The sequence below is a fragment of the Lepidothrix coronata genome, unplaced genomic scaffold (genome assembly GCF_001604755.1).
Source record: "Lepidothrix coronata isolate B3197 unplaced genomic scaffold, Lepidothrix_coronata-1.0 Scaffold4, whole genome shotgun sequence".
Classification (NCBI taxonomy): domain Eukaryota; kingdom Metazoa; phylum Chordata; class Aves; order Passeriformes; family Pipridae; genus Lepidothrix; species Lepidothrix coronata.
This window is the reverse complement of record NW_016690184.1, coordinates 3,436,368-3,448,373: the sequence shown is the minus strand read 5'-3', so window position 1 is coordinate 3,448,373 and position 12,006 is coordinate 3,436,368. Positions and strand designations below refer to the sequence as shown.

At 37.1% G+C, this 12,006-nt stretch overlaps 1 protein-coding gene across 8 annotated transcripts in view; it reads right to left on the bottom strand.

Moving 5' to 3' along the window:
- The window catches only part of FAM135A (family with sequence similarity 135 member A), an 83,282-nt gene that overhangs the window by 33,793 nt on the left and 37,483 nt on the right, over window positions 1-12,006 (bottom strand). For all 8 annotated transcript variants that reach the window (XR_001876364.1, XM_017824799.1, XM_017824847.1 and 5 more), the window contains 6 exons: window positions 8,626-8,705; window positions 4,426-4,565; window positions 4,240-4,310; window positions 3,750-3,923; window positions 993-1,119; window positions 488-641 (listed from right to left, as the gene is read on the bottom strand). Coding sequence is in view for 7 of the 8 variants with exons in the window: in XM_017824799.1 (XP_017680288.1) it covers window positions 488-641; window positions 993-1,119; window positions 3,750-3,923; window positions 4,240-4,310; window positions 4,426-4,565; window positions 8,626-8,705 (746 nt within the window). In the remaining variant the exon portion in view is untranslated. The remainder of the gene's footprint in view (window positions 1-487; window positions 642-992; window positions 1,120-3,749; window positions 3,924-4,239; window positions 4,311-4,425; window positions 4,566-8,625; window positions 8,706-12,006) is intronic.

Here is a 12,006-nt window from a genome sequence, read left to right as displayed (position 1 = left end):
GTGGTTAACTAGAAGCCTTCGTGGTACCTAAATCTGTTTAAAAAGTTACAATATAAACTGAGCCAGTAGCAATTTTTTCTTGTAGGTCTTTTCTCAGATAAGTTTCCATTAAAATATTCTTCTCAAATCAAAAGCTTACAGAGTTACAAATTTTTGTACAAATACGCAAAGTTTCCATATAACAAACAAAGAAGTGCAGTGTGCTACTTTGGATTAAGAGCTCTAACTTTCTCACCACTAAACATAGTGATTTGAAATAACTGCACAAATCAAGACCAACAAGAAAAGATATACTTGCACAGACTTAGGCTCTTATCTCCTTATTTTATTAGTAAGGTGACAGTACTTCTTTCTACTTTATTTTTTCTTCAAGCAAAAATATTTTAGATATACCAGATGTATGAGATCAGTGACAGTTTAGTCTAGAAGAGTGTATTCTTAATGAACATTGACAAGAAAGTGATGTATTTTATTAAACTGAACATACCCAGTTCAATTCGGTGAGAAGAGGGGAGCTCCTTTGTTATCATAATGAAATAGCTGTGTAACCCTTTGAAAGCAAGCAGTAAACTGGCACAAAGTGTATAGTGGAAATTATAAGCATGGCTGAGGAAAGATTCTGAAACAACAAAGCTGCAACCCTAAAATAAAGAAAAATGGCACACATTAATTTTGTACAATAAATGAAGTGTTAGGAGAATGACTAAAAAAGATAAACAATTGCCTCTTTTCACAAACTTGTCATTTTTGTGATTTTCAATGGATTGCAAGACATTAAAAAAGAAGTTTAAACACTTAATATTGTAAGCTTTCCACCTGTATGTTCCTGAAGCATGGAACAGCCTTTTGGAACAATTTTTCTCATTTCCCTTATCACATGGCATCCCAAAGTAACTCCAACAAAATTCATTCTTTATCAATTAATATTCCTGCAGAATATTACTCACCTCCCAACAGAATACAAATAAAATCTTAAACTGATATATTCTTACGTCTGCTGATAACTGTTTTGTGTAGTTATTGCCAAAGACCACACTTTCAAGAGAAGGAATCACAGAGTCCCTGTTTTGTGCTGGTGCATTCCTGTTCAACCATGTATTCTTCACTGGGCGAGGAAAACTGCAAAAAGCACAAATGAATTGGTAATTTGAACATACTACGTGTCACCAAGCTATCACAGTTAAAACAAATCCTTGATTTTTCTGGAAAAGTAGTAGAAACAAGGACCCTCAGTAAGATCCTGTAAGTTCCTAGCATGGTGGTCTGCCCTTACAGAACCCTTCACAATGACCCAGATACCTCAATTAAGTCTCTGATGCTGTGCCAGGGGAGCAGTGCTTCTAAAGTAGTTCTCTTCAAAACAGGTCTCCAGCTAGTTGAAGAAATTTAACAAATTACTACTCTTGGCTGTTCTGTGGCCATCTCTCACCATGAAGGTCAGCAGACTAGGCCAGGAGACTGTGGAACCTCTTCCTCATTATTTCTAAGGCAATTCTCAATTAATTTAAATAATATTCCTGAAAGTTTAAGCCAGAGAGATAAATTCTGAACTATAACAGGTAAGAAGTGTTCATTTTCTGCCAACTTTGCTGTGATGACTTTACCTCTTAAAAATGAAGCAGTAGCAAGAAGTTGAAAAGCTGTCACACAAACTGCCATTGCTGTTTTCCTAAGGGATGCCTGACCTCTGCCTACTGAGGAGGAGAGCCCATCCTGAACCCCTAGGAGAACAGAGCAAACTGCAACAGTAGCCTTGTGAGAACAAAGAACTAGAAAAAATGAATGAAAAATAAATGAGTGCAGAAAGTGAGGACTATTAAGTAATGGGCAGAAATAAGCAATGACAGGTTAATAAAAAAGAGTAGATTGCACAGGCCTCCAGGGCTGTAACCAAGTAAAATTAGCTCCTCTCTTTCAATGGAAGTGTTAATACTGGTTGTTCACAGAGAAAGTGAACCTGGATGCTACTATGAAGAACAAAACACTCAAAAAGTAAACCCCCCATAGGAAAGGAAGAGGTGTCAATAATGTAAGCATGATGCAAACAGAGGAGGAAAACTGTCACCCATGAAAGCCCAAAGGATGAAGAGGAGTGATGCCTGCAATTTCCAGGTTTTTCAGAAAGAGGTGCTCCAGAAAAGTGAGCCAGATGTGGATACTGCAACTATCAAGTATTTGCTATGTTCTAAATATGGGGGAGCCCAGCAGAAACAAAACACTGTAAATTTGAAAGTTTCTTCCTCTCCCCATCCTAAGCTGATTTAAGGGACAATGTGAATCCTTAAAATAATTTTGTGGACACCAGCAACAATCTACTCTAAAGATAATGGAAGCAGCATAGAAGTTGCTGTTTTGTTCCAATATCTCTTTACACAAGCTGTATCAAGTTGAGGTTTGAAATTAATTCGCATTATTGTATCATCACTTGAAAAGCCAAAACCAGAGCTTTTTAAAAGGTTAGCAGGGACAAATTAGTTTCTAACTGTAAATTAGTAACAAAATCTATTTTTCAATTTCTGACAATGAAGTTAAGTTCAGCCCTACAGCTATGGGATACATACAGGTGTAACACCTCAATTTCAGTTGCAGTACAGTGTGGCAATGCACACTTTACATACACGATGCTACTTTAAGTGCATTAAAAAGTGCATTTAAGTGCATTTATCAGATGAAGTTTCCAACAACAATTCCCACCTCCTCAGTACTTGTTTCTATCCCATATAATACTGCACTATCCCTTCAGACGTATCAGCTCATCTACTATATATAACCATGCCTAAAACACATCATCGAAACAACTCAAACCACTTGGAGGGGGGAAAAAAGAACAAAAAAGCACATAAGCCAGTTGAATCCTCCACACCAGCACAGCCCTATTGCACAGAACAGCTGTCTAACGTACACAGAGATATAGCTCTGATGATGTGAAGACAGGCACAAGCAGTCAACACCTTAAGCTAAAGGTCTGGGCATTTACAGCACAGACTGAACTTGAATATGAACAAACTTAGGGGCAGTATCATTGTATATGTGAAGATAATGAAGGAAGGAAAAGATAGATATGCTAAAGAAAAAGCTGTTTAAAGAATACTTCATATGTGTGACTGTGTCTGACTGTACAGCCCTTTTTCACACTTACTTTTGACAGAGAGAAGTAAACAGATTGCAAAGGGTGACACAAGTAAATGATATAAAAAAGGCTCCAGTAAAAATGAGGCAAAATCTTTTTTAAAGAGAAAAGTAAATTCTCCAGTTCCATTTACTTTAAGAAAATAGTAAATGCATCATTTGCAGACATCACTGCCATTCAAGCAGTAACTGAAAACTGTGCAGATAAGATAGCTAACAGAAGGTGCCCTATTTGTATTAATGGCAGCTATTTCAGTCACTAACTAGAGTGAGCAGCAGATCTGCCTGATTAGGAAAATTCATAAATATTTATACATACAAATATACATGTATAAATACAGATATTTATACATTCCTCCACTTCTCCGGTCTTAGGTATTATCTCTCTTCTACATTACATGCTCTTATTCCTAACAAAAAAAAAAAAAAAAACCACCAAATTTTTTTCAGGTAACTTTGAAAACAAGAAGTTTCTCATCCCTCTGGGTCCAGTATTCTAAAATCACCATACAGAAAACAATATTGGCCATAGATTTAATTCCCTCTTAATTATTCTGTTTTTATAGCATTTCCATCTGAACACTCAATAATGTATTTGCATTTTATTAATGAGAGATTACCTTATCAATGGCTGATGCAGAGCAACCAAAGAAGCATGGACTATAACCGATATGACAGAAAGGTGGAAGTAATCAAACATAACGTTGACGTAATGATGAAGGCCCTGGTGTAAGTTAAAGTGCAACTTTAAAGTTCGGCTACTAATTGGCTGTAGTGTGCTCAGGTCATCTGGTCTAAAAAGAAATTAAGAAACCAACATACAATTAGAACAACTATACTTAAAATGCAAGTTATTGATAACTGACACAGCTGGCAATTTAGCATAGGTCTATACTTTGGAATGCAAAGGTATCTCCCCCAAGAAAAAAAATTTATCAGAATGAGACAAACCAGTTATGAAATCTTTACAGACTTGAGCAGTGGATTTCTTTTTAACCATCATTTATGTCTAATATGAACATACTACACCTATAAATAACACAGATTTAATCAGTTTAAAAAGTTAACATATATTGTCGCTTTAATAAAAACTTCCATATTTAAACTTACGAATAGTCTGTATCCGTGAAGTGTAGATCTAATGTTAGTAGAAAATTCATTTCATTAAGTGACTCCTCAATCTACAAAGAAATTGTAGAAGTATGAAATCTTTCAGGTCCCTTATTTGTACCAATTCAAATTGTACATAATGAAGACTGAATTATCTGAATATAGTAAAGCTGAATGGCAGATTACCTTCCTCTCATCCAAGAGCATTTTTATTTTGAAAATCATCACATCGTTCACAGAAACTTCCTCATTTTTGTAAAGAATCTGAAATGTTTTACTGCAAACTATATTGTCATGGACTGAAGCAGGAAAGGCAAGATCTGTACCTGGAGAGAGAAACAAGTATTAACATAACTGGAAAACTCGGAGCCGCAAGTAAGTGGAACTATCATTTCCATCAGTTTCATGACCACTATTAAAACTGTAACACTAATAAAACCAGCAGTTTTCAGTCAGCAACTGCTGGAGTTTGGAGTACATTTTGTTTCAAAGAAACACTGTATAAATATTTTTAATTTAATTTGCATTTAATATAAGTTCTGAACTGAAGAATTTTTTTTTTGTTATGAATGGAAGTAAGACATTCTAGGCATTAAAAATTCTAATAGAAGTCCTGAAATCTGTCTTGTTTCATCCACCATTCATGTTGATTTGCAGGGTTTAACCACACTGAGGACTCTCAATTACCTACAGATGAGACAAAGAGGTTAAATGACATATACCACTCCACTGAATTAATCAAGAACAGAGGTGGCTCATTCTTGCCTTCCATATCTTTGCATCCTACTCTGGCCAGACCAGTCCCAAGTTTATCAACTGAACCTTATATTTCTCATGCAGTATGACACTTATGCTTTCAATCCAGAGGCTACTCATCAAAAAGAGTTCAGAAAACTGATAAATTATTGGGGAATCTTTTGCCAAAAAAACCCCCAAAACATTAAAAGACTTGCAGAAGAAACAAGAAAGAGAATATTTTAAAACAGTTACTGAGGAAGTATTTATCATAATAACAAGGGGTTTTCACACAGGAAGTATTGTGATAGGTACTATCCTCTGAAGAAAAATAGATAAAAGAAGATGTAACTTGGAAGAACAGATTAACAGAAATACTGATAACTTTCTTATCACTCAATAACATCAACTTCTACCAGAACACAAAGTCTTAGAAATTGTGTAAATGGGGATGGAAAACATTTTTAAAATTCTTTCGATTCTTCTTAATAAATTATTTCAATGGAATCCACAGGGGCAAAGAATCTGCAGTTTGCACTCTACAGATCTGGGGGCTCTGATAGAATATCACTACCCTTGGCAAACATTCCCACTCTATAATCTTAGTAACATCTTAGTTCAACTTCCTTTCAGAAACTAGAAACAAGTACTAATACTGGGTTTTGCTGAAGTGCTTTCATACATATCTTCGGTTTAGGTGTCCTGGACAAAATGCTTACAAAGGCTGAATCACTACAGTGTAATTCCCCTATGTATAATGCCACTTTCATCTTATGTCCACCTGTGTCATCTGTTACAGGTGAAGGGCAGAGCAGGTATGGTTTCACATGGCACATAATCTGATATAACTGCACAGCATCAGCAAAGGGATCCTGCTCCTGTTTGATACAAAAGAAGAGTTGGAGACAAATGGCCAAGGTCCCACTTCCTGTGCACCATCCAGCCCTGAGTTACAGCCCTCAGTTCTGCTGACTCCAGTGTAATGTGAATCCACACCCTCAAAAGAGAGAGGGGAACTGCAGAGGAAAACCTGATGTTGGGAACAGGCTGAGCCAGTTCCACACAGGGAGCAAGGTCTCACAAACATGAGGTCAATAAGGCAGAACTACTATTTTTTAAATTAACGGTGCACTGACTTGACTGGTCAAGACTCTTTCTAAGCTTCTAACCACACAAAAAGCCTTTTCCTCAATGAAGGGGAAAAAATAGCAGGGAATTAATTTACTCTTGCATCATAAAAACAGATGAATCTCATTCCTTCCTAATCTGCTTTTGTCCCCCCACAACGTTTTTTCCTCTGAAAACCAGACACAAATTTTTGAGAGAAGGAGGAATTCAGAATACCCTAAAATCTGAAACAACCTCGTACAGGCTAGAAATACATAGGTCTTTCTTATAACTTTCTGGAGCATGACATCTTCCTTCAAATGACAAGAATAACAGGAGACCTTCACAAGGCAAGAGCTAAAGCAAGTGAATCGCCCTATGATATCTGTAATGACACTCATGCTGGGCAGCAAGCAATTCCAGTGAACTAGCTGATGTGGGAAATTTAAATAAACTGTTTTCCATTTCTATTAACAAAGGACCTCAACTAAGAGCTGGAAAGGGCTGGGCAAGGGATGGAAGGAGATGCAAAGGAACAGAAAGAAGAGGAAAAACTAAGACTTGATATTTGACTTGGGGAAATAAAAGGAGGAGAGAGGTCAAACTGTCTGCGGGAGAGGGGAAAACACAAAGGTAAGAAAACTGAGGTGACTTGTGCAGAGGCTAGGGAGAGTTAGAAGTAGGCAAAAAGACTTGAACGGGAGTGGGAAAACCATGACACATCAAAGTGATAGGATTTAGAATAGGTAAGTATGAGAAAGAGAGAAGAGATAGAAAAGTATAGGAAGAAGTACCTGATCAACACAGGACATCATTCTCAAGAGTGGGAGTAGTGGCCTCCTGACCAGTCTCCTCTGTGGTCAACACGCAACACTTCCACACAGGTCAACACTCCTAGTGCTACTCCACACATACCCTAATAGCAGCTATTTTATACACATAACTGCAGTCTCAGGAACTAGTATCAGCTACTCCTCCACCTTCAGCAGGAGAGCTGCAAGTCTGAGCTACAGCAATCAGCTCTGCTAAAATAAGCGAGCAGCTGAAGTAAACAGAAAGTAAGGATCCTCAGCAAGACGGAGCACTGTCATGTCCACAAAGACAAACTAACGCCCTTTCATTGACCAGCTTGTACCCTTTCTTTTGCTTTGTTGTGGGACAAACATTATCAGTAACTACCTGAAAAAAAACAATTGAGAGACTGATCTAAAAAGGGCTCCAAGTTTTTGGGTTTGAAGGGGTTTGGTTTTTTGTAAAATGGCTGCTGGTCAGCTGAATGAGCTCCCCTGTTGAGCACCCCGACTGAAACAGGCACCTGTGTCATGGCACAAACAGCAATATGAAGGCAAGAAAAAGCAGCCAAGGGGAAACAAGGGCAGAATTTTTTTCTTTGACAGCACTGCTGATCTAAACTCACACCAAACTGTAGTCTTATCCTTTATGGGTAGTAACAGGACACAGAAAACCTAACACATATGTCACAATTAATAACAAGATTGAAACTTTCTTAAAAAATAACCTAAGACCATTCTAAAATATACCTTGAAATGGAAATTTTTTTTTCTAGTAATATAAAACACATTAATAAGTGTCACTGTTCAAACAACATTTTTTTTGGTAGAGGATATCTACCAGAGTCAAATTCTCCAAACTACATTAAACCTTGCCTTTGAAGTGGAGCAGTCTTGGCTCTTAAGAATTACTTATTTACCTCACAAAAATCCAAGAAATATTCAGGAATCTTGACCAAAATTCTGTATCTACACTGTTGCTCTACTCAGTTACTTTCAAAATAGCCTCAAAAATTCAGGTTTCAGTAATATCACATAGCATTTTCTCAGACTACAGCAGGTTTTTCTCCCTAGCAATTCCAATAATTCCACTCGACATTTGAAAACTTGATTAATTTTTTGCTTTTCACATTTTCACAGCACGTTGAGGTGTGGGCTACACAGAATTAGGAGAGCACTAACAGCTTTCCCTGGGTTCAGTTTGCCTGGACAAAGAAACCAAAAGTGAATGTCAGGTTAAAAAAGCAAAAAGATGAGGGAGTAGGAGGTTAAATAAATTTTCAACTTTATTACCAGGCAACAATAGAACAAGATTGAAAGCTGGATCCTTTCAAAGTGTTCTTTTCAGGAAAAAAATGGGCTTATCAATCTGAATAAGAGCCTGTATCTGAAGTTCTCCACTATTTTGAGGTATCTACTTAAATGAGATTTTGGTCATCTTACCCTGGAACATGGAGAAGATTGAGTAGATCAGTGGAAAAAAACTGAAAGCACTAATATAAAGGAATCATCATGTTTTGCTACCAGCAAAGACAATCAACAGAGGAAAAACAGTTACACAAATTCTGTAACCAACTTTCAAGTCTCACTGCTAAGAACAAGGTATATTTTTATTGTGTTAGTAACAAAATTAAAAGCACTTACATATTAGTTACAACAATATAAGACAAAAAATGTGATCCTTAATTAGCAAGGCAAGATAATTACCTCATTTACTAAAAGTTTTACATTTCTTAAAAGTTTTGGCACTTACCAGTTCCATGTAACAAACTAGCTTCTAATTTGTGTGGAATTCTTGGAGGAATTTTCATAGATGCACGAATCTGGTAAAAGCTAAAGCAAAAGACAGTGATTTGCAACACATGCATTACAGTACAACTCGTTTATCATATACAGAAATATTGACAGAGGTAGGAATGGAGAGTGGGAAAGAACACAGCAAGGAAGTCTTCCAGGTCTAAACCAGTCCTACTTTGACTCTTTATCCTGTTATATTTTTTTCTTAATCATTAACCAGAGCGATAGCCAAACGTGTGAATAAAAAGAAGTCCCAACACTGCTCCAGCCTTTCCACACCCCGCAGAGTTGGAGGAAATATTTGTAGAGATACATGGTAAACTACACTGGTGTGAAGGAAAAATCAGGAGTGTCAGCTACGCTACAACTGTATGGGAAGGATCTACCATGTAGCACATCTATAGGGCTGCTACAATCAGTTCTGACACTGAAGGAGCTATTTGTGAAACTGCAGTTTGTAAGACTCCCCCTCCAGGATCCCCAGAAAGCACACCACTTATCACACACTCTCTACATTGTTTGTGGCCACCAGCTATTAAAAAGTGCAAATAAAGGGTCATATTAGGCAAAATGTGACAGTACCTTTATGCTATCAAAGGCAGGAACTGCAGGCTTCTTGCCTAAAATTAAAAAAACCCCAACACAATAGTGTTGGGTCTCTGCTCTATCTCTAAACAGTCTTTCGTCTTATTAAGCTCTATACTGCTTCCAACTTTTATTTTCATGTATGCAATCTGTAACTGTCACCAGACTGATTTTACGGAAGCCTCTACATAACAAGCACCCACAAATACACTTAGACGATACATTCTGACCATCTCATCCCATTTCAGATAACTTATTTTTGTTTGCAGGAGTTAGCTTCAGCTCCTCAGTGAGCTGATGTGATCTACACACAGCTCCAGAAACACTAACACCACCAAAAGGGAGGGAGCAAGAATATTCACAAGCAGAGAGGGGAAGACAAAGCTTTTGTAGGAGCCAAAACCCAGCTGTCAGCAGAAAGGAGCTTGGTGGGTCTATGCAGTAAACCTTGGGCAACAGAGACTGAGAGAAATCCTGTAACCTGAGGGACTAGACCTTCCTCACAAGACCTGTAGATATGCAAGCATGTGGATTAGCCTGGCTCCTGCAGCAAAATAAGGAAGGACTTCGAGATGATGTTATCGAACCATGTTTAAACCCCTTTATCCTCTTCCCCCCATGTAATCCTGGCTGAGGGAAATACTAATCAATTGGGTAACTGTAGTAAAAACTTGTGTAATTCCCTTATTATCACAACCCTCATTAACATGTCCAGGCCCCAAGACCCTTATATTGCACTCGTGTGTTCAATAAATTATTCCAGTTTTTTCCCCCATATCTGGAATTGTCTAGTTTCAAAGACCCTTAAACTTTTTAGGCAGAACCATGGTCCTAAATGCCCATGAGTATACATTTACCCTTTGTATTCTGCTCACAGAGTACAGCCAATCACAGTCATGGTTTCATCATCCCCACTATCCAAATCCAAACCAATCTACTGTGGTTTTCCGATTTTGGTTTCTGACACTTCAACTAAAGCTGACCATCTGGGACTTCACTAGCAACTGATGCGACTGCGTACTAGGCCTAATAATCAACCAGTGAAAAATTTTTAATTTAATCCTTTCACAAAATTTAAAAGTCAACTTTAGTGTGATTAGAACTATATCAAAGAATGCTTTATAGTGAACCAGTAACATTGCTAGACATAAGAGATGAAGTGGTTCCTACCTTTTAAAAAAAGACTAAAACATAACCTATTGCAAACTACCAGCTATATACTTTGGTTTTGGAAACAGGTCAAACATGATCCCATACACACTCCTTAAGTGATTAGGAAATTAATAACAGGATAGGAATAACAGGAAATTAATAATAGGATAGGAATAATAGGACATTAATTCATTTTGTATTAGGTTAAAGAAATAAAAACTAACATTAAGCATTCATTGTAATCTCCAACAGTGTAAGGAATTGAGCAGGTAAGAGTCCCCACTCAACATTAATCCAGGAGGATTCAATGTAGTGCACTGATGTACTCCTTTTCTCTGGATCAGATGTGACTTCCACCACTCCATTAGTTACTCATTTCACCTCTACTGAAGAAATGTGATACAACGTAATGTACAATAGCCTCAACAAAGAGATACTTTCCACCAGTTTCACAATGTCATTTCTGGATCTGCTGTAAACATTCACCAAGAGCCTGATGCCCTACCACTACAAGCTGCATCTTCCCATGATCCAAATGACTAGCCCATCATGGCAAAGCATACTGCTTGTTACTTCAGGCAGTAAGGAAAGAATGCAAAACTGTTTGTACGGTTTACATGAAATATTATGTCTCAGTATGTTTTCTATCAAACATTACATCTCAGTAAGTTCAGAGACATGTCAGAGACATGTCACATATTTTAACTCATCTCACCCTAACCCACCAAACCGAGTCATTCTATTAGACTTTAAAATATCCAAAATCTGCATCGTTCTCAGTTGATGTTTAGAAGCATGTGACAGCTCTACAGAGCATAAATTTAACTAAGGCTTAACATCTTCATCAACTGTGGATAGGTTAATGAATTAGAACTGTAACAAGGTAAAATGAAAGGCAAAGGCAAAATAAAAACTGAGCATCAAATAGAAAAAAGGTGCAATGTGATATTCCCATTACTTAATGCAATAAGACTCATTTGCCCTAAAGATACTATTAAGTGACTGTTTACAATGTGCGCCTCAAAGTGAGCAATCAATAGAATTGTTCGTGCTTAAAATGTTATTTGTGAAATCAAAAGGCTAGTAGAACATTTTGCTTTTCCCAATTATTATTTGCTTGTGATTAATCAAAAGCAGACCATTCTATCCTTTTTCTTTAGTAAACCCTTTACGTGCCCAATATTTTTATTTGGTTTAATGAGGAGATGAAGGTGTACTGTTTGCTTGTTTCAGACAGGTGGCATGGACTTTCAGCAGATTTATACTTTAGGCAGTTTATACCATATAACATTCACCTGTTAATCTGAGTAATAAAATCTTGTAGGAGTTCAGCTCAGGGCAAATATGTAAACATTAACTCAAATCTTGTGCCTAGATATATGAAACAATTACTTAACTGCATCAAGATATTTAAATAAGAAAAACAGCCTCCTACACAGTATTTACCCAAACTATTCACTGTCACTCATTTTTAAATGCCATATATATTAAGGATCTATCTGCCAATGAAGAGCTATTATAATAATAATGGTCAGTCTTCGGGAGCGAAGATTTGGGAAAGGTCATTAACTCTTCGAGCCTGCGCAGTGGATTTTTTAGG